We start from the raw sequence: 23,583 nt of genomic DNA, 5'->3' as shown, positions 1-23,583 counted from the left end.
GCATCTTTTCCAATGTATTCAATTTACAAAGATCTGTGAAATGTATTTATTTCATTTTACTTTATGAAGGGACAATAGGTTTACACTCAGTGGCCATAAAAATAGTTATTGAATTCCTATGCCTTTAGGCAGTTTTTGAGGAAGAGGAAGCAGACAGGTGCTTTAAAGCAAAGATAAGCAAATATTGGAAAGACCTGAGATGTATTTATTATTTCCATGTCATTTTGCCTTTCTTGCTTTTTTTCCATCTCCAGATGTGAAGTTGGTACCACTCACTGGTCCCAATGCAATGAAACACCAGTGAAGTTTGCTCGCTTCCCTGTAACAGGATTAATTGAAGGGCGCTCATATATATTCCGTGTCCGTGCTGTGAATAATGTTGGTATCAGCATTCCATCACGCATCTCAGAATCTGTGGCAGCATTAGATCCTGCTGATAGAGCCAGACTTAAAAGTAAGGTACTTCCTAATGTATGTCAACAAGATGTTTTAAATCTACATTTTTAGAAGATATGAATGAAGACAAAGAACATTTCCACTAGAGCAGTGGTTCACAGGGGTTCGCCTAAGACCATCGGAAAACACATATTTTTGATGGTGTTAGGAACCGAGACACCAATTTTATGGTTGGGGGGTCACCACAACATGAGGAACTGTATTAAAGGGTCACGGCATTGGAAAGGTTGAGAGCCACTGCACTAGAGGAAACAATAATAAACAAAACTTTTACTATTCAAAATAAGATTTGCTGAACAAAACCCCTTTGTGTTTTTATAACATTTCTTTGCAACCACTGCTTATATATCATTATCTGAAATACTCAGTACAAGAACCAGAACCATAATCCTATCCATAAAGAAATGCTGTGATACAGTTTTCCCTTAAGAATTATCCTCCCTTTAGTCCTTTGTCCCTCTTTTCTTACCTTTTTCATCCAATTTGGAAAGGAGCTCACCAAAGTAAAGGTTTTCTGTGAGGCTGATGTTCCCCTGATGAAATAGAAACAAACATAACAAGAAAATAGTCACCAGTCAAAGATTTGTACTCTCCAGCAGTGAAAACTGAGGTACACAGTCCCACAGTTGGATGGGAGGACTAGATCCCACAACAGGCCATTTGGAGTCCAGAGGTGGGCAGCCGCCAAAGACTCCCTGTCTTGTGATATAAAATGTCCACAAAGCAGTTATGGTTCTATTTACTGAGGCATGACACTTCTTTCTGCTGGATCACCTTGGACCAGCTTCAGTCTGTCTTAGCATGCTGGCATTAAGATGGAGGCTCTTTTGTGAGGAAACAGTAGTCTGTTCAGAACCAGTGCAAAGCTGATGTGTGAATGAGCACTTTGAGAATAGCAATAGCCCTTAGACTTACATACCGCTTCATAGTGCTTTATAGTCCTCTCTAAGTGGTTTACAGAGTCAGCATATTGCCCCCAATGATCTGGGTCTTCAACCTATTTCCCAACTTGATGCTTATCAGATGCATTGATCTGTAGATCCCCAGCACTTATGACCAGAGGTGGTTATGGTATTTCTAGTACAGGATATGTGGACACCACAAGGTTAGAAAAGTCTGTGAGTACTCATTTTTATGTAATTATAATTTTTGTTGCTTATATGTATAATCTGTTATTGTTATTATGGTTTTAAAATTTGGATCAAAATGTGTGGCTATAGAAATTGAATAAGATAAATGAATAAAATAAAATAAATTTGCACTAAAACATTGTATTAAGACCTGAAGCACCTGAATTCTTTCTATGAGATGGAAGATGGCCCAAATAAGTGAAGTCAATGGGAACTGTAGTCCAATACATTTGGAAAAGTCCAGTTTTGGAAAACATAATGTAACTAATATAAAGAGATAACTCATGTCTCTAGTCCAACTACTATATGCAACTATTGTATGTATAGTAGTTATAAACTGAGTCAGGGAAGACAGTAGAGATCTGCCTTTACTACCTTAATGGTTTCTGTTTTCCAGATTGAAATATTAATACTAAGATTATTTGGTTACAATAAGGAAAGTTAAATAATTGGGCAAGTAAGGGGTAATGCTTAACTCAGCTAATTACTGTCAATATGTTTAGGTCATCCTTCTGCCCCTTGGACCGGACAGATTATTGTTACTGAAGAGGAACCTTCAGGTAACACATTTTTTTGTACAGAAATTAATATTTTATTTTTAGATCATATCTGCATTGAAGCTTACGCACCCTTTTGTCTTGGCTTCTCACATGAGACTTTATACATGGACTGTAATTTAATCAGGAGATATGATTATGCTGTTTAAAATAATCAGAAGAAAAGAGGTGCAAAACCTTACTCAGAACAGTCTAAAATGTTTAAATCATTCTTCAAAATATTCTGTTTCTTTTGTTGGTCAATCTGATTGTTCCAAAGATGGTTTGTGATATTGTGGACATGTTCTGAGAGCTGGACTACTATCTGGACTATAGCAATAGCAATAGCAGTTAGACTTATATACAGCTTCATAGGACTTTCAGTCCTCTCTAAGCGGTTTACAGAGTCAGCATATTGCCCCCACAGTCTGGGTCGTCATTTTACCCACCTCGGAAGGATGGAAGGCTGAGTCAACCTTAAGCCGGTGAGATTTGAACCACTGAACTGCAGCTTACAGTCAGCTGAAGTGGCCTGCAGTACTGCACTCTAACCACTGCGCCACCTCGGCTCGACTGCCACAAATCATTTCTGGTTCAAAGGATTATCATTCAGAAAGTCATCAGACCATTCCTAGAATGATCACATTGGCTTTGTTTGAAAGATAAAAGCAATGTTCCAAACTTGTCAGAAATATTTTGTTTCTGGAATAGCAAGTTTTGCCCGTACCAAGTTATTAATTTTTAAGTTTTAAAATATACTCTTCACAGCCTCATAAGTAGATTTGCTGTATTGGACAGAAAATGCTTATTTACTTTTCTTTTGTTCAAGAAAATACATTTCTGAAATTGAAATTTTCTAGTCTCAAGTTGATTGGATACATAAAGGCATTCAATTGTTCTTCAGGCTCATTTACTTTCTATTGTTCAGTGGTTACGTAAGCCACTCAAAGCATTTTGAAGTTGGCATAACTGCAGAAAACAGGCAGAAATCATCATGAGCCAATCTGTGTTTTTCTCCATCTCACCAATAGAAGAGTGTAAATATTGCAAGTCAGGCAGACATTGATAGAAGCTTCTAGAGGGAAAAATTGTCTGTAGAATTGGTGTAGAAAATAGAAAAATAATTACTAGTTTTCAGTTATAGCCAGGTATCTTCATGCTTTGTTCATTTATTTCGTAATAATAACCACAATTTGAACTGTTGTTCTGAAGGAAATCTCATTTGAGCATCAAAACATGGATTTAATTTCTCAAATTCTCATTGAAATCTATAATGCTATATTATGATGCTACAGAATTGCAGCCAGGAGCTTTCCCCCTAGGTGTGGTTACAGTTGTAAATCGTAGTATAGAACATATCTTTACCTATAAGGTGAGAAAATGTAATTACAGATGATAGACAATAGGATGAGGCTTTATGTTGCTTACATAAACAGAGAAATCAGTAGTGTTTTACAAGAATTACAAAACTGTTTCAAGTACTAGGATCAAGATCAAGTTTGATTGTGTGTGAAATCTGCTAAAGATCTCTGAGCTAAACTGCAGAGTGCAAGTGTGAGGCAAAATCCCTGAAAGCGGGCAATTGTTTACCTCAAGCTCCAAGAAATACCAGTATAGCAAAGTGGGATTGTTGCAATTTGAGCTGCATCACAGCAGAGCCAGTTCTTAGATGCTCAAGAATATAATACCAATGCTAGATCAATGAAGATGCAGCATGCAGAGGGGCTCTTATTGGAGAAAAAGGTGAACAAACGTTTTAAAATAAACTTCTGCGGATTCTTCTTCTTTTCTTTGGCTTCTTCAAGCAGAAGGTATTGTTCCTGGACCTCCATTAGACCTCCGTGTTACAGAGGCAACTAAGAACTATATAGTACTTAGCTGGAAACCTCCACATGAACGAGGCCATGAAGGTGTCATGTACTTCGTTGAAAAGGTAAAACCAAGATGAGCATGCACTATTTTCTCATTGATTTTTTTTCCAAGCTACTAAATTGATGCATTTTCATTTCAAATTATTTAATTTAACATCAAACACGCACAGAGAGTGTCTCAACAGTATTAGTGCTTTAAAAACTTGAAATTGTTTTAAGACTTTGCAGCTATCCTGGGTATGTCTGTCTTTCTCTGTGTGTTTAATGTAGTATTTACAATAAATGTAGAAAAAAAGCTATGAATATATATGAAATAATTGAATAAGTAGCACTGACAAAGGAATAAGGAAAGAAAGTTGTCCCCTTTTCTTTCTTCAGTTTCATTTAACGGAAATTGGGTGGATGGATGGATGGATGGATGGATGGATGGATGGATGGATGGATGGCCAAGATGAAGTGATACTTGGGGAACTAACTAGTTCTCTAATGTTGAAGTACTGATTGGATTGAATATTGAGATTGTTGAAAGAAAGAAAACTACATTTTATACATTTTATACTTGCTTTTAATTGTGGTTCTTGGTAACTTTAAAGTCATTCCTAAGATTTCAATAATCTTTCTTGCTCTGATTATCAGTAATTTGTCTTGATTTTACATTCTGAATAGCAGCTCTTTCCCAATCCCCTAAGATCTTTCCCAATCCCCTAAGATCTTTCCCAATCCCCTTTCCCAATCCCATTGTGAAATAACCTCTTAGGTCACAGGAATATTGATATAGCAGGCAAAACAGAAGCTTGATGTAAGGAACAAACCAGGATAATGTGATCCAATGTGACCAATTCTAGTACAAGAACAAAAAGGGCATTTTGAGGGTTGGAGGGTGGTTTATTCATCAAAGAGCGTAATTTGAAATATAAAAGAAATTTCAAAGAGAGCAGAATAAAAGTAAGTTTGAGTCACGGTATAAAGTCTCAAAATAATTTAATTATTTAATTTAATACTGTGGGTATCATTTTACCTCTACCTAAAATGCTCAGAGAAATCCTGATTTAATCAAATCAAGGAAGAATGTTAAAAATTGAAGTGTCATAGGAATGAGTAGATGGCTAGATCTGGGCATAATGAACTTTTTTAAGGTCCTTCCTTCAGATTACAGCATCCTAGAACATTTGGTCAATTAATCAAACTAAACAAGAAAGAAACATAGATTGTCTATATTCTGAGCGGTACCCAAGACCTTGTTTGCGATATGAGCATTGTTGAATACTTTTAAAACAATGATCTCATCCTATTAGATCTGTGGAAAATATTAAAGTCCTGTACATTCATATTTTACTTTAGATTGTGACAGAAATGCTGGAAAACAGATGGAGTTACTTAAAGAAAAGATTAAAACTGTTCAGAATGCTTGAGAGAAACACATTGTTCTTTGCCTAATTTAAAAGTGATGAAAAGATGGAAGCCTCACATCCCCATCATTTTCTTATATATTCTATTCTATTAGATAGATAGATAGATAGATAGATAGATAGATAGATAGATAGATAGATAGATAGATAGATAGATAGATAGGGAGATAGAGATAGAGATAGAGATAGAGATAGAGATAGATAGAGATAGAGATAGAGATAGAGATAGAGATAGAGATAGAGATAGAGATAGAGATAGAGATAGAGATAGAGATATCCTGGGTAGGTACAGTGCATCTAAAATGCATAGTAGAATTAGGCTATTATTAGTCATGCTCCAGATTAATAATGAAACTTTAAATAATTAAGCATTATTTAAAGGTGGAGGCTTGTTTGCTCATATTAGAAAAAAGGCTATGATTTTTGGCTAAAGACACTGGTCTTTCCCAATCCTGAAATTTTTATTTTAGTGTGTTGCAGGAACAGAAAATTGGCAACGAGTGAATACTGAGATCCCAGTAAAGTCTCCTCGCTTCGCGCTTTTTGACTTAGCTGAAGGGAAATCCTATCAATTCCGTGTTCGCTGTTGTAATTCAGCTGGAATTGGTGAGCCCTCTGAGGCCACTGAAGCCACTGTGGTTGGTGACAAACTTGGTAAGTATACAATGAAGGACACTCCAATATAATATTGATTATTGACTTACATATTACTATTCCGGTGCTATTTGAGGGACTGTTCAGTTCTCAGGGTTTCTGCCTATCTTATAAAAGCTAGAACTCTGGGTCCCCTTGATTAAACATTGTAATCTTTCAAGATCTGGAAGCATGCTTTCTCTGTCATGGTGTCTTTCCTCATGGAATAAGCTCATATGGCTCCTACCCTAATGCTGTTGTAGAAGAACTTGAAAAACTGGTTGTTCCTCTGGCCTTCAGGTAGGGTAGATATGGTCCATCTGTTAGAAGTGTAATCTTTTAAATAATACAGACTGTCCATATGGATGTCATTTATGTATATTTTATACCATACACTATATTTTGTATGTTGTTTGCTTTAAATGGTATGCCATTGGAATTCTAAATTCAAATAAATAAATTCAAATAAATAAATAAACAAACAAACAAATAAATAAATAGTACTGCAGTACTAGTAGCGGACTAGTACTAGTGCACTAGTAACATAGGAATCCTACGCTCTAATAGTTTATCTTTCCCTGTAGATATTCCTTGCCCACCAAGCAACATTATACCCACCCGAAATACGGATACGTCAGTAGTTGTCGCTTGGACAGAATCTGAAGATGCAAAGGAACTGGTGGGATACTACATAGAAGCAAGTAAAGTAGGGTCTGGTGATTGGGTGCCATGCAACAATAATCCTGTGAAAGGTGCAAGGTAATAAATTGGATAATTAAGTATCATTTGTGAAATAATATTTGAAAAGGGCCAAAAAAGGAAAAATATCGCATGAATGTTCAGTAACTGGATCCCTCCTGAAAAGTGGCATGAATGAAATATTTGGTTGAGTTGTAATTCTGTAAAATTATGTGACTTTTGGTTGCCAAATTTTTTTTCTTGGCACCGATGTATTGGACATCATAATTTCTTATTCCCTGCATTCTATTAGTTTTGTATATCTTAGCACAAATGATTTAAATAATCTAAACCAGTGGTCCCCAACCCCCGGTCCGCGGACCGGTGCCGGGCCGTGGAGTACCTGGCACCGGGCCGCGCAGCGGCCGGGGGCCATGCAACGGCCGACTCTTCACTCATGCAGCGCCGTCGCCGGAGGGGGGGAGCTGCGCAGAAGCACAGGAGCAAGTGAGGTGAGTAGGAAGAATCCCCCGCTACTACACCACCCCTCCCCGAGTCAGCCGTCCCCTCAGTGAACGCCTCCGCCTCTTTCTCCTTTCTCGCCTCAGTCAGCTCGCCTGGAAGCGAGGCGAGGAGGGGGCGGACTATGCGCTGGAAGCGGAGCCCTTGGAGGCCCTGGCGGCTTCCCCGGCGGTCGTTGCTGGCCGCTCTCTTCTTTTTCTCGCTGTCCTTCTCGGCTCAGTCGTCTCCGAGTTGCCCAGGGAGGGGCGGCGCGCCCGGGACGGAGACGGCGCTTCCCCGCCCGGCCTTGGCTTGTGAGAAGGAACGGTGGGAGAGGTAGAGAGAGAGAGAGAGAGAACGTCGGGCAGCCGAGGGCGGGGGGGTCTTTTGAGGGGAGATCCAAAATTTTGCCAACGGGCATCGGTGAAGCACGCTCTTTCTCTTCCTCACAAAACACATTTCCTTTCCCCCCACGCGTAGTTATTGGCGATATGGACTCTTGGACTCTTACCCAGCCAGATCAGTATTAAACATTTCCCTGACCTCAGCAGAAGCGAGGTTTTTTCTTCTCCTTTCTCTCCTTAATACTGTATTCTTTTTACATTGCTATCCTCTGGCTTATTTAATTTTGCCCTTGCTCTTTTTATCTTTGACCTTGATTAATTCAGCTATTTATTCCTTAAAATCTACATACAAAATGGAAGGTGGGATATGATTCAGGTGTTGAATTGGGAAGGTGGATTTAAAACAACGCCCCCCCACCCCTGCGCGCGCTCAGCGGGCCACGGTAAAATTATCAAAGGCTGACTGGTCCGCGGCGATAAAAAGGTTGGGGACCACTGGCCTAGACTAATTTATGGATTAAAAAACAACTATATTATTATTATTTTAAAACTGTAAGAAAAGTAGTTTTTTATTCTCTTTTATTTCTTTCCCTTTCCTCTTCATTTCTGTTTCTTGGTTTTTACTGTTTTGTTAATCTAGTTTTTGTGATAAATGAAATGGTTGGCAACTGTTATTATTTGTATTGCTTTAATTATTTTTGGTATCGGTCACTAGATCAAGGTTGACTCAGCCTTCCATCCTTCCGAGGTCAGTAAAATGAGGAACCAGATTATTGGGGGCAATATGCTGACTCATAAATTGCTTAGAAAGGGCTGTAAAGCACTGTAAAGCGGTATGTAAGTGCTGTTGCTATTGCTAATGAAAGTCAGTTTTTCAGAGTATATTATTTTAAGAGCATTGTGCTTAAGTTCACGTAAACAATTAAAAATTATTCAACTTATTGACCAGTTTGGAATTTTGTGGTAAGATATAGACATTGTGAACTTTTAAAGGGTTACTGTTCAAGAGTTTCTATATATGTATATCCTGTTATATAAGAGGCATGATCAAGGATTTGTTCATTGTCCCTACATAAATGTAAGCCTTCATGCAGAATCAAGATCCTTCATTGCAGTACCACTATCTCCTGTCCTCTTGATGAAGAAGGAGACAAGGAAGATAAGAAAATAATTATTAAGTAATTTTGCAATGAACCTTGCCATTTTTACATTCTTTGTAATCCTACTGTATTACTTAAGAAACGGGTGCTGTATTTCATATAAAAGAAATCATTTGTGTAAAGAAGGAAATACTGTATAGTTTCACAGTGTTTTAATTAGTTTAATTTAATGTAAACATTGATTTACTTAAGATTCACTTGTCATGGACTTACCACTGGAGATCGCTACATTTTCCGTGTCAGAGCTGTTAATGCAGCTGGATTAAGTGGATATTCACAGGACTCAGAAGCCATTGAAGTCAAGGCAGCTATTGGTAAGCGATGCACTGTTCCTATGGGAAAAACATAAATCAATGTTATAATTATATCTAGATTAACTTCAATATTCCACACCAAATATGCATTGGTAATGTTTAATATTTCACTTCCATCGTTTCATAGTCATCCAAGCAATAAGCACTTGTAGATTGCTCATCTTCACCATCTCCGACATCTTTGGGTGTGTTCCTTGTAACTCTGTATAAACAGTACGTTCACCCTCTTATTACTTGGAAATCATCTGGCAAACTGATCTCATAATGAAGTACTTGTCTAATTTCTAACATGCTATATCTTGGGAGATTAAGTTGATTAATTCATTTGTCTAATTTACTTCCTTGTTAACTACTCTTCTCATATAGTCATGATCTGATTTTTAAAAAATCCTGCATGCTGCTTAACAAAATAAAATAATTAATTTACTTATTATAATTAATTAATTTAAAATAATTAAAATGCCAATAATCATATATTGTTTGACTCCATTTTAAACATCAACTGAATGATTCATAATTCTGAGGTTCCTTTAATAGATCGTATAACTATGGTATGCCCTCATTTCAAAAATTATAGAAATTAATTTTGAAGATAATGGAAGATCTTTTGGTGGACCATTCATAGAAATATTAACTGCATGAATACATGTTATAGATTAAAATTCATATAATCCCACCATATCACATGTTGTCTGTAGCTAATGCTTTGATGTTCCTTCGTTGTCCTGCTTTGTCTCCATTTCTTCATTTTGTTCAATAACGGAGAATTGGGAATGAACTCTAATTTCAAATGTCTTTGTTATTTTCTGGCAATTATAGGGGGAGGATTGCTTCATGGTGTATGTCCTGGACTAAGTGATAAAGCTGGTGGACTAACAGGCCGCACTCTCAACTGGGAAGGCATGCATGAGTCCTCCCAGCCTATCTTTGACACAGATGCTTTGTTAAATTGCAATGCTAAACCCAATAGGCAAACAATGCCCAGTAGCTCTGGTAAGCAGAGGAGTCCATCAGTCAGTAAAGGGAGTGACCCAGTTCCTACTCCTTCATCACAAAAGGCAACTACCAAGCACCCACGTAAATCTGTTCCCGGAGATCGTTCAACACTGGAGAAAATTCAAAAGAAAAATGATATAGGTGAGCTTTGGTCATATGTAGTGATTTCACCTTGTAAGCTCATTTATTTCAAATAGTTATAGTCCTGTTATCATCCAAGTTGAAAATAGACATCTTTGCCAATGCGACATTTTGATCATCTCCATCTAATAAATGCTCAGCTACCATCAAAGCTCATTACACTTAGAGTGTAGAGGTCACCAAGTCTATGGCACATTTATATGTTGCATCTAACATCAAGCTTGCATGTTGCATTTATTTGCTAATTTGGTTAGATTACTGTTTACTACATTATTATTATTAAGAGATAACAATATATATTGCATCTAAAATATTGTGGTAACATTTGATGCTGTTTAAATATTCAGTTCGTATGGCCTTATTTTGTAGTAGTATCAAATTTCCAAGATTTTTAAAAAAATTCTTCCAATTCTTCACAACAGAAAATAAAATAAAATTGTACACTTAATTATTAATTAATTTAATATCAGTCATTTTCTGAGTTGGAAACATATGGTGCACTGTTAACTTATTATCTGAAAAGCAGGGTAAACATTCTTTGATGAACTATTGAATACATTGCATATTTGCATATTTCAAATCATCAGGACATTGTCCAAAACATTTGTAAAAGAATATCTAAGGAGAAGAAGAACTCCAATTATAACTATCTTTCATATTCAGAAAACAATAAATCCAAAATGTTTAAACTTGGATATACTAAAGATAGTCACCATCTAGCACTGGTCATGAACCTTCCATAATCAGGAATATATTATTAAAGAGATTGACAAAATATTTTGTATACCACATGTTTGAAGGTTGCTGCTATTTAGACGTCTAACTACCATAATATTTTATCAATGGCCATGGTGACTAGAACCATACTGGTATAATTATATACATGGAACATACCACAAGTACATCTAATCTAAATTTATTTATCAGTTCACTATTTATAAAAGAGAATGCAAGCCACAGGATAATACACAACAATATATAAATAAAAAACCAAGGGAAAGTTGCCCAACAGCGTAACTATTTAGCAAATGAGTCAGTGTACGAGTGAGTAGAAATAAAGTATATTCACTTAAGTAATTCTATGGAAGTGATTTATGAACATTTAGTATTTTTTTTCTCTAGCTGGTTTAGTTTCTAATTACCAAACAATTGAAAATAGTCATATACTTTACATGAGATGACTATTTATTTAATGTTACCTTTTTTATGGAAAAACAATCTCAAAACCAGTGTTCTTGATTAGATTTGTATTTATTTAAAAAAAACATTCCTGTTCTTATTTTTACAGATTATGTACAGCTTCCAGTACTATAGCTAGAAACCATACTTAAAACCTAAATAAATGATGTATATTAAAAGTATTTAGAAAGTTAATAGAAACTAATGGATTTTGCCTTGTGTTGCAAATGTCACAGACAAACAGAAAGGTATGACTAAAGAAGAAACAATCCATGTGTTAATCTGGCATGTGCTGAAAAATCTTTGCGCTAGGTGGCACTGTATTTTTTTTTAACTCTTTCCTAATGTTATTCTAAGCAAGTCTCTTTCATAGATCTTACTGTGAAATCATCTGAGTCTTTGGGTAATTCTTTTTTCTAGTTAAAAAATAAGAAAGTATTTTTGCAAAAAGATGTAACAACTGAAAAACAGGTTTCTGAGTAAACTATGTCCAAGTTATGATGGCCTATGGCATTTTCATGCATTTTCAAGATCAAGGCATTGCAGGAAAGAGATGGAACATTAGATGTCAACGGAGGTGGATTTACTTTTTCTCTCCTTGCTTGTCCTCAAAAAGATAGCTCCAAATATTTTCATTTGTATGTGAGTTGGATTGCGGTGACGTATGATGGGCGCTTACTGTGTACAAGGTAGGCAGTAATGCAGATGTGATATTAGAGCATTATGAATACTAAAAATTAAGAGTGGGAAAAAGAGGAAAAGAGACAAAACATCTGTGAAACAATATGCTTGGATTCAGCAAAAGTGTATTTGTATACACACGCCCAAACATTATATATACATACACACATATACCTGCATACCACTGGTATGTCTTTTTTTTTTTTAATGTCATTGTTTGAAGTAGAGCTAAAGTCATTTTGTGCTATAACATTCATTCCATAATATATTACTTTTTAAACACCTGTCTTAATATTTTTACTTTCAGAATATGGAGTTTAGAGAAGCCCATATTTCTTATCCAGAAGTGTTTCAATTAGCTACATGATTTTTGTTTGAAGAAAGGAAACTCCAGGATTAAGCTATGAATAATGCTGTACAAAAGTTTGATTGAATAACAGAATATTTCTATCCTAATAATAAATTATTCATCATAAAACAGCACCTCCATCACCACCATATGACATCACAGTGCTTGAAAGTGTTCGTGATTCAATGGTTCTTGGATGGAAACAGCCAAAAGCTATTGGTGGAGCTGAGGTCACTGGCTATTATGTGAATTACCGGGAAGTGATTGGTGGAGTACCTGGAGAATGGAAGGAAGCGAACATTAAAGCCATTAGTGAAAGGGCATATAGGGTAAGAGAGTTTGATGTTTCTAGGCTTATGACTGCTACCTAATTTGGGGTATTCCACAGTGCCACCAGCAACAGATTAAATTTTTCCTTTTATTAATATCAAGTTGATTTATGTTAGAATCCAAACTTATAACTGGATTGTTATTCATGATTTTCAAATAGGATGCTAATGTAATCTACTAATTCTTCTTTTCAAGACATTGCTCTTACAATTGTCATGTTCTAAGATCTGTAATTTTCAAATGCACTGCTATTTTTGACTCTGGATGGATGGACAGACAGACAGACAGACAGACAGACAAACACATTGACTAATCAAGTAAAGCAAAATTGAGACTTCCAGTAATTTTCATGGGTAATATAATATTCACTATCTACAAACATAATTACATACATACATACATACATACATACATACATACATACAAACAAACAAACATTAATCAAAAAATGAACATAGGATCTTAAGCATTATTATTTTTTCTATGTCAATTATTCAAAGTATTTAATGTCAGCAATATTTAGTTTTAAAACAATAAAAACTTGGAATATTTTGTTCATTCCATTAAAGGACAATGTATTAACATGATGTATTGTTCCAATTATGTGGCAGATAAATGATTTGAAGGAGAACATGATATACCAGTTTCAAGTGGCTGCAGCTAACATAGCTGGGGTTGGCGTACCTTCTCCTGCTACCCAATCCTTTAAATGTGAAGAATGGACCATTGCTGTTCCAGGTTAGAACCAGGAGTGGAGCTTCATAGGAAGGAAATAAGGGAGGGAGGGAAGGACTGTTGCTGATATTAGTAAATTCTTTGCTAACCTCTTTCTGAATTGATTAGAAAAATTTGACCCTGGAAGTTGGGGGGGGGGGTAACCCCTGGTTCTAATCACTTTTGCATAAACTCCAAATCCTCAAAGCTTGTTATTAAAATTAATACTTCTTTTTTCCTTCCCTTTCTGATAGGCTTCATGTGTCTATTTTCTATTACCCCTTTTTTCAGAAATCTTCCAAAGACACAGCTAAAATCAATTTAGTTACATTTTTTCTAGATGATAACTATTTTAACTATACACTGATAATTATTGTAGTTTTCTCTGTATTGTTGTTTTTCCTAACTTTCAGGACCACCCCATGATTTGTCATGTAATGAAGTTAGGAAAGACTCCATAGTTTTATTATGGAAACCACCAATTTATGTTGGCCGAAGTCCTGTAATTGGTTTTTATGTTGATGTGAAACCAACAAAAGCATCAGATGATTGTTGGAAGAGTGTGAATACAAAACCTATTACAAACAAATTCTTAAAGGTATACTGATGTAGATTTTAAAAAATCTATACTTCTCTACATACTTATACTAATATTTTATTTTGTATTACTTTTGGGTTTAAATTTATTTGGCCTTTCCATAAAAGTTAAATTATTACACTTGGACTTGAAAAAATTTGATCTACTACATTAAAACCAGAAATATTATTTAAGAAATGGGCAAATTAATATATATATATAAACTATACTTATTCATGGCATATTCATGGCAATATTACAGTGATTGCCACTGTGGTCTTTTCTTGGATCAATCATGTATATATGGTCTTTTCTTGGATCAATCATGTATATATTTTATTACTGGTTACATTAATGTTTGATTTTAAAATAAATATATATTTACTGCTTGTGGCATTTGTAGTTCTTTATTTCATGAACAGTTTTTCCCAGTGATGTCTGGTTTAATTGTAAATTCCTATTCCAGTCCAGTGGAGAATATACCTATAAGTAGGAAAAGCATGAAGTTTGATTAGGTTTGTAGAAATTATCTGGTATCCTAAGTAAACCTTATTACTATATTTACTTATTGACTCAAGTGACTTTAATTAATTCTGTATCATTTTCATATGCGTAAGAAACATTTTCATAGGTGATTTCTCTATATTGATGTCTTCTAGATAAGTGGCCTCAAAGAAGGCACCAGTTATGTGTTCCGTGTACGAGCAGCAAATAAAGCTGGAGTTGGGAAACCATCAGATCTTACTGATCCTGTAACAGCAGAAACCCGACCAGGTTTGTTGATTTTGCTTGATAAAAATAAGAGTTTAAATATATATTAGAGTGATTGCCAACATAAAGATAAAGGTTCCCCTCATACATATGTGCTAGCCATTCCTGACTCTAGCACACAGAACACTATTACCTTCCCACCAAAGGTGGTTCCTATTTTACTACTTGCATTTTTACATGATTTCAAACTGCTAGGTTAGCAGAAACTGGGACAAATAATGGGAGCTCACTCCATTATGCGGCGCTAGGGATTCGAACCGCCGAACTGCCGACCTTTCTGATCGACAAGTCTTAGCTACTGAGCCACCACATTTCCCGATTGACAACATACAGTGGCACAAATTTAATTTAATTTATTATAGTTATTAAAAGAAAACTAACATGTTTCATATAAGTAGATTGTAACTACTATTTCCTTTCCTCTTCTAGATGAAGGCCTCATATTTGTCAATTCCTGGAATATATGCTGTATAAGCAAGCAAGCTTCAGAGGAATTGTAGAGTAATATAAAGGCCATTGACCTCCTATAGAAAGACCATATAAATAAGTTTCTTTTTGTATGGTTCTTTCAAGCAAAACAAAAGCAAAGATGATAGGGAGGAAACATAGATTACTTACCAGCTTTTCATAACATTGTCAATATTATGGAAACATAACCAAGGAATCTCTCTTTTGGAAACTGCTCCTTGAAGCATGACCTTTTGTAACTGACAGAAATTTTGTCAATGTGCAGATTTTCTAAGTGCCATCCAACATTTTTGTTATAACATCTAGTGTGCTAAAAACCACTAGGTTCCTCCTTGGTTTATGCTATAAACCAGTGGTTCCCAAAGTGGGCGGTACCACCCCCTGGGGAGCGGTGGGATGACTTGGGGGGCTAAGAGGCAAGTGGTGGCGGCAGGGGGGGCGCTAAGAGGCAAGGGATGTGGCAGAGGAGTGCTGGAGGTGTTCTGCTGTACTGTACTCCCGACTCGCCTAGCTTAGCGCGCAGGCATGGAAGGGAATGTGATAGGACTGAAAGCGAGAGTCCTTCCCCGCACGGCTTTTATGGAGGTGGCGGCTCAGTCTCGCCTCATCAGGAACTGGCGACACCGCGTCAATGGGTGGAAGGGCTGGGTTCTTCGTCGTGCGAGACTGGCAGTTAAAACTGCTCCTCCAGCTGCAGGGGGGCCTGAACCCCTAAACATAGCAATGGAGTTGTCTTCCCTGTTTCTCCCTGGCTTTGCCACCTTCCTTCTCCACGGCCCGCTTTTATTTAACAAATGGGCGTGTGGGTGAACAGCTTCACAAGAGCCGAAATTCCTGTCCCACCCAACATGAGTGCACAGAGATCCTTGGCTGGTCTGTCATGCTGTGTAGAAACTGAACTGCTGCCTCCGTAAAAAATTGCAGGGGAAGCTGAAATTTTGGAATGTGATTCTTAAGGGGAAGAGCGACTTTCTTATGTAAATAAGGATTGAACAGTGTACAAAAGAGGTTGTGGATTGTAACCCTTTCATGCTGGGACAGGGCGTGATTTTACAACTACTTCATAGATGCACGTTTTTTTCTATAGCATTGGTATTGTTTCTTTTTAAAATCATCTGGATTAATAAACAATCTTAATCTTGCCCACTGCTGGAAATACTCCAGAAAATGTGTTTTAAATTAGTAATAATTTTTATAGCATTAGCTGGCTGGCTGATCTGCTGAAAGAGGGAGGCACATTTTGTTCAGAATAGTTTGTGGAATTGAGACAAGTGGTTCTCAAGTATTGACATACCTAATAAAAGTAGTTTACAGTGCACTTTAACATCATGTCCTGACTACATCCTTGTGTTTCCCCCCAAAATGAATTGTCATTGCCCTGATCTCATTCCCAGTAATGAGTGAAATATCTTTAATCATTAGTTGTACTAGCTATAAAGTGGCATTTTTCCTCCTTTCCTATTGGCTTTGCTTGTCATAAGGTCACAAAAGTGATCAACATGACCCCGGGACACTGCAACCATTATAAATATGAGTAAGTTGCCAAGTCTGAATTTTCATCACATGGGCATGGGAATGGTGCAATGGTTATAAGTGTGAAAAACAGTCATAACTCAATTCTTTCAGTGCCATTGTAACTTTATACTGTCACTAAACTAATAGTTGTAAAATAAGGACCACCTGTATTTCACAAATTGCTAGGGAAGATACAAACTTGCTCTCTTCCTGCCTACATTCCAAATTCTGCTATCTCTTTGCTCTCTGAAAAGCCTTTTCCTCCTGCTGCCGACTACAGGTAGTCCTCAGATTATAACTATAATTGAGTCCAAAATTTCTTTTGTTAAGTGAATTTTGCCCTATTTTATTATCTTTCTTGCCACTTGTTAAATGAATCACTGCACTTGTTACTAACGTTGTTAAGTGAATCTGGCTTCTCCATTGACTTTGCCTTGTCAGAAGGTTGCAAAAGATGATCATATGACCTCGGGACACTGCAACCATCATAAATACAGTATGAGTCAGTTGCCAAGCATCCAATTTTTGATCTTACGACCATGGAGATGCTACAATGGTCATAACTGTCAAAAATGGTCATAAGTCACTTTTTCAATACCTTTTCAATGATGAAGATTTTGATCGTTTGCTGCTTCATATAGAAGTTCATTGGCTATCAAAAGGCAACTGTGTGACATGCTTTTACAATCTTTTTGACGCTTGTGGAGTTTTTTTGAAGACAAGAATGCCTTGCTCAGTGGTGAACTCAAAGAGATCAGGCATGACATTGCTTATTTGTCAGAACTATTTGCAAAGTTCAATGAAGTGAATTTGCAGTTGCAAGGAAATTAGGTCAATTGTTATTAAGGCCAAATCTGTCATCTCTACGTTTATTTCAAAGTTAACTCCATTCAAGTGCAATATAGGCCATCGCGAGCTATACCAATTTCCGAGCTTCTTTGAGCTAGAAGAGAAAGGTTAGATACAAGATGATGATTTGGACATGCTGCATAAAGATATGTCTGAGCGATATCAGGATCTTCTTTTGATGGAAATTCCAGATTGGGTGATAAATCCATTTTCAGATACTGAGGAAGATGGGGTAGTGGAGGAACAACTCATAAAGTTGCACAATGACACTGAGCTGAAGCCAAAGTTTAAGAAATCGTACCAAGAGTTTTGGTTACAGAAAGAAATTTCTGATTGCTATCCTGCACTATGGACAGTGGTTAAGAAGTTCCTTGTTGCATTTCCAACATCATATTTGGTGGAACGTGGCTTCAGTGTGGTCATCCAACTTCTCTCCAAGCAAAGAAATCCACTCCAGATTACTGAACGTGGTGATTTAAGACTCCTGCTAAGTGACTTAAAACCAGACATTGGGAAACTGGTATCACTTCATCAAGCCATCCATCACATTAAGAATTTACTGAACAGTGAAGTAGTTACTAAATTTTACTGAGTTTACTAAGTTACTAGTCACTAAGGTTCTTGATCAATGACTATCAGACTTTAAAAACCTGGTATCACTGGATCATGTTCAACAATTTTGTTGAATTAACATTAGCTAAAAAGTTTTTAAATTGGATTTTGAATAAATGTGCAATTAATTGTTACAGTTTTGAATTTTACTGTTACTATCTTCCTTCCTTCGTGCAAACAGCCCAGTCACATGACCCACCCAGGCACGCCCACCAAGCCACGGCCACAGAAGTAGTGGGGAAAAAATTGAATTCCACCACTGGGTGGGGGACACTAAGGATCCGTTTATAGCACCAAGGGAGCGGTGGACTGAAAAAGTTTGAGAACCACTGCCATAAACTTTCCCTTTTGATTTTCAGATCTTGACACTTTGTGATCTCCAATTCTATGTCTTCTAGTATTGCTAGATCAGTTATCTACAACTTCCTCCTTTCAATCAGTTTAACTCTGGTGGGTTGTGAGCCAAAACTTTATCAGTTTGTATTCGGAAATCCCATAATATTTTAACATGTTTATTATTTACTACTTTATATATATATAAAGTATATATATATACCACGCAGAGGAGAGCCTTCTCGGTGGTAGCTCCGACCCTATGGAACGATCTCCCCGTGGAGATTCGTACCCTCACCACCCTCCAGACCTTCCGCACAGCCCTCAGAATCTGGCTATCCCGTCAGGCCTGGGGCTAAGATTGTAACCCGCCCGAATGGTATTAATGTTGTGTTTTAATTATGTATTGTCTTATATGTAAAAAGTCTGTTTTCCCCCCTTTCCTTTTGGATTGTGAGCCGCCCTGAGTCCCCCCAGGGAAAAGGGCGGCATATAAATAAACTTCCAAATCCAAAATCCAAATATATTCCCACTAATTTTTCATTACTGGCACACAATAATTTTGACAGATACTCCAGTGAATCATTTTGGGGACTATGTTATATCATAGTTTATAATCAGTTAATGCAATCTTCATGCATGAATTGAGTGTATGATTTTTCAGCTTCTTTGCACAATCTGCACTTTGAATCATTTGATGATCTTTCCATTTTGATCTTGATTACATTAGTTTGAATGGCTTGCTCTTGAGTGGCAAAAATCAAGCCTTCTATTTCCCTTTTTAAATGTTTCAGTTGTAAGCCATTATCAGATTTTATCTTTATCGACCTTTCTCCTGATCTTTTGTAGAAATTGGTCATGTGGTACTTTTCCTTGCCAGCGTTTTGTTCATGATTTTATTATATTATTTCAATGTCCATGTCTCACTGTGCTTTTAAACTTGGTCAATGCTTGTTCTTGGCTGTCTTTTACATAATCAGCCAATATATGCTTTTCTTCCCTAAAACAGTTTGTTAGACTTGATCCATTTCTGCGAGTCAGAAATAATTAATCAATATCAATGTGGGGATGTAGATACAGATTTTCTTCTTCTTTTTTGGTCTAAACTGTCCAATTCTGCTTGTGTCCAATTGATAATTCCAGCAGTTTATCATATTATATCACAGATACGATCCATATATTGATGGCTTTAGTGATGTTTCCTCCATTCCTTTTTTTCCTTAGTTTTCTCATTCACTGGGTGTATTCTTAATAATTGCATTTTTTAATTTTTCAATGTTTGATATTAGTAAACTGTCAGTTATTGAAATGTCAGTTTTTTATTTTATTTTTATTTATTTATATGCTGCCATTGTTGTTGTTGTTGTTGTTGTTGTTAACAACTCAGGGTGGTGAACAAACACAATACTCCTTCCTCCTGCTATTTTCCCCACAACAACAAACTTGTGACGTGAGTTGGGCTGAGACAGAATGAGTGGCCAAAGGTTACCCAGCCAGCTTTCATGCCTAAGGTGGGACTAGAACTCACACTCTCCTGGTTTCTAGCCTGATGCCTTAACCACCAGCAAACTGGCTGTCAAATATACTTGCATATACTAATATATACAAAATACATATAGGCTTCATTCTGGTGGTTCACAATGGTTTGGCCATTTGCCATTTCAATGTCATTACTATTTTGCTTTACTCCTATATTAGCATATTTCTTTAGACCAAATTCCATTATTATATCTGTGCTAAAATTGTTTTGGTAGTTATCCATGATTAGATTTCAATTTCTGATTTTCCATAAAGCTTTGGAACATTTATATAAAGCATATGTGGAGATTTTATTAGCATATTTTGCTATTTGATAGCAAGATTTGTTTTCTTCAAAATTACTGAAAGTGGGATCACAGCAATGGCAAATAATAAGGGTGATAATGAATTGCCATGAAACATGCCACTCCTAATGTTAACAAGTCCATATTTTTCATACCAACCACCAATTCTGCCTTCATTATTTTTTCTATACACTTGTTTGTATTGTTTTTATTGACACCAGTTGCTTCCAAACATTAGATGATCCAACTATGTTGTAATGAATCAAATGCCTTTTTGTGATCAGTCCATATTACACGCGAATTGGTTTTTTAGCTTTTGCAATTTTGCAAAACCATTTTATTAAAGTTGATTTTTGTGCCTTTTATTTTGTCCTTTTATTTTTATTTTATTGAAGGATACTACGATCTTCTAAATAATATTGGTTGTTGTCTGTTATTATATTAGTGAATAATTTACAGTATTAAATTATGCATGGATAGTCTACAGATTCACAGTCTGATGGAAACTTAATCATTTGATATCTTTCCTTCCTTCCTTCCTTCCTTCCTTCCTTCCTTCCTTCCTTCCTTCCTTCCTTCCTTCCTTCCCTCCCTCCCTCCCTCCCTTTCTTCCTCCCTGCCTTTATGTTTTTTTTCACATTTCAGGTACAAAAGAAATTGTGGCTGACGTTGATGATGATGGAGTAATTTCATTGAATTTTGACTGTGATGAGGGGACTCCAGACTCCAAATTTATTTGGTCCAAAAATTATGAACCAATTGATGATGACTCTCGATTAGCCATTGACACCAAAGGTGGAAAGTAAGAATTACTATAAATATTTATACTTGTATGTTATGTGTTATTTTATTTGCAATTTTGATTCATGTAAGGGAACTTTACCTGTTGTACCAAGAAAGTTTTCTCTCACCTCCTTTTCCCTGCATTATAAGCCCCCAACCTTCAGGAGAATTGAGATGGGTGCTGAGAAAAAAAAGAAATAAATCTGCCAGCTTTGCACATTCTGATTCAATATATGAGGTATAATTCAGTAGAATGATTGCTCTAAATCTGTATTTCATTCAAAGGAAACAGAAGTAACAGATTAACAGAGTTGGAAGGGATCTTGCAGGTCATCTAGTCCAACCCCCTCCCCAAGCAGAAGACCCTACATCTGCCTCTACCTAGAATCGAACTCACAACCTCCTGATTGTGAGGCAAGAGCTCCACCTCTAGGCCACCACAGCTGTTACAGATTCCTCTCAGATGAAAATCTAATGGATTCCATCCATATTATGGCTATTTGTTTTTCTCTTTGTGGCTTATACTAGGTTTGGCTGGATCAGTGAGAAAAAACATCTACAGATCTTCCATATAGCCTCTTCTTATGCTTGCTATCTCTGGTTATCAATCGGTGGTGTGTTTTTTAAAACATTACTTACATGAGGTTACCTTTCAATTATTTGCTCTGTCCATTTGAAAAATAGATTGTAAAGCCTGTGTTAGCAGTTCCTCGGCACATGCCTATTAAACGCAGCAATATTCACCAGCCTAGTGCTTTCCGAGTATATTGGGTTTAACTCTTCAAATTGTCAGGATGGGCCATGCTGGTGGAGAATTTGTGTTCTGAAACCCAACATAACAACAGAGCATTGAGTTAGGAAACGTAAACTATAGTAAATGTAACCGGAGTTTCTTTTATATTTTTTGAAACCCCTGTCTCTTCTTTCAACAATTTTTTTTTTGTCTTAAAGGTCAAAAGCAATATTTAAAGATCTCAATGAAGAAGATTTAGGTATATATTCCTGTGCTGTAACTGAGACAGACGGTGTGTCATCAAGTTATACAATAGATGAGGAAGGTAAGAACAAAATGCTTTTTCTACATGTCAGTCTTGATCTTTGTCTCTGATAATAAATACAAATCAAGATACATTTCAAAATAAACATGAGACTATGAACAATCATAAAAATAAAATGTGAGACTATTTATATATTTATATTCTTTGTTATTTTTATAAATAATTCAATGTAGACAGCATACTTAATACTCCTTCATCCTCTTATTTCCCATACAACAACAAGCCTGTGAGGTAGGTTGGGTTGTGAGAGTGTGACTGGCCCATTGGCCTAGTCAACTATCATACTTAAGGTGGGTCTCCTGATTTGTAACCTGGTGTCGTAACCACTAGATCAAACTCTCTCTCCCTCACTCTCTCAATCTACCATCCATCCATCCATCCATCCATCCATCCATCCATCCATCCATCTATCATCTATCTATCATCTATCTCTGTATGTATGCACCAAAATATGGCTTTTCTTACCCCGATACTATATTGCTTTGCAGAAATGAAGCGTCTGCTTGCACTCAGTCATGACCACAAGTTTCCTGGTAAGTAAAGAAAAATGAAGATAAACTCTATACAGCATTTGTATTTCTGACATATTTCAGCAAAATAATGTCAGTCTCCCTTGCACTGGTTACAATAGGAAAGTGAAGTTCTTGGTGCTCTCTGAGTTTGATTGCCCATGGGATTTCTTGACACTGATACTGTATGCAGGTAATTTGCTATTGTCTTTTTTGAGGAAGTATTTTCAACTTCCTAATCTAGTCTACAGACCCAGTATTCCCAGAAGGTCTCCCAGGTACTTCCAAGTATTCAACAACAACAAAAATCTAACCCTGCTTAGTTTTCCAAGATCAATCAAGGTCAGCTAGGTGCTGCTGTTTGCTATGAGTATCTTAGAACTGGCATTTGTAGTTGGCAGTTTATAAAATAGTGAAATGAAAACCACCCCTGAGAGAAAAAGTGGAGGTCCTGTTGCTGACAGATTCTTATGTTCTGAATGTCTGATCCCACAGATAGCAATGCCTTTTCTGAACCTTGGAGACTGGTACTTTGATTACTCAGAATGCCTTCAGATGTTTTTAGCAAATATATTTAGATGTCCCAAAGAGTATTAAGAATCAACCTTCTTTGTCTTACCATTTTAAAATAATGTTTAATATATTTTGAATTTGTATCTTGTTTATTTTATGCTTTATGGTAGAACAGGTTGCCACTTTCAGTAGTTTTGTTTTCCATTCTAATTCTGGATTTTAGGCTTCCTTTCTGTTCTATTTTAGCCTAAAATATTCAGAGCTAATTATATATAAGAGCTTAAAATTGCCACAGTTCTGACAGTAAACGACAAGTAAAATAACAGTCTTTTTTATAGTATGGACTGATG

General features: G+C 36.4%; 1 protein-coding gene and 1 long non-coding RNA gene across 5 annotated transcripts in view; one reads left to right on the top strand and one right to left on the bottom strand.

Annotated features, from left to right (window-relative positions):
* MYOM1 (myomesin 1) overlaps positions 1 to 23,583 on the top strand; it is an 88,564-nt gene that overhangs the window by 44,402 nt on the left and 20,579 nt on the right. For 2 of the 4 annotated variants that reach the window (XM_087707219.1, XM_087707216.1), the window contains exons 12-24: positions 255 to 454; positions 2,090 to 2,146; positions 3,928 to 4,055; positions 5,873 to 6,056; positions 6,620 to 6,794; positions 8,911 to 9,032; positions 12,511 to 12,707; positions 13,320 to 13,446; positions 13,836 to 14,020; positions 14,659 to 14,773; positions 21,016 to 21,172; positions 22,105 to 22,211; positions 22,700 to 22,744. In XM_087707219.1, coding sequence (XP_087563345.1) covers positions 255 to 454; positions 2,090 to 2,146; positions 3,928 to 4,055; positions 5,873 to 6,056; positions 6,620 to 6,794; positions 8,911 to 9,032; positions 12,511 to 12,707; positions 13,320 to 13,446; positions 13,836 to 14,020; positions 14,659 to 14,773; positions 21,016 to 21,172; positions 22,105 to 22,211; positions 22,700 to 22,744 — 1,799 coding nt within the window. Of the gene's footprint in view, positions 1 to 254; positions 455 to 2,089; positions 2,147 to 3,927; positions 4,056 to 5,872; positions 6,057 to 6,619; positions 6,795 to 8,910; positions 9,033 to 9,851; positions 10,170 to 12,510; positions 12,708 to 13,319; positions 13,447 to 13,835; positions 14,021 to 14,658; positions 14,774 to 21,015; positions 21,173 to 22,104; positions 22,212 to 22,699; positions 22,745 to 23,583 lie in introns of all 4 variants that reach the window. The other 2 variants (XM_087707220.1, XM_087707218.1) reach the window with 2 other exon arrangements.
* LOC148049232 (uncharacterized) lies at positions 272 to 21,944 on the bottom strand. Its single transcript, XR_015695664.1, has 4 exons — positions 21,803 to 21,944; positions 8,932 to 9,050; positions 926 to 978; positions 272 to 433 (listed from the first exon to the last, which is right to left on the bottom strand). It is a non-coding gene; the product is annotated as an uncharacterized LOC148049232 (long non-coding RNA).

Source organism: Thamnophis sirtalis, unplaced genomic scaffold, assembly GCF_051295495.1.
Source record: "Thamnophis sirtalis isolate CommonGarterSnake01/CBP01778 unplaced genomic scaffold, rThaSir2_p1.2 scaffold_2, whole genome shotgun sequence".
Classification (NCBI taxonomy): domain Eukaryota; kingdom Metazoa; phylum Chordata; class Lepidosauria; order Squamata; family Natricidae; genus Thamnophis; species Thamnophis sirtalis.
Note: the sequence above shows the minus strand (reverse complement) of the source record. Positions and strands in the feature narration are given on the sequence as shown.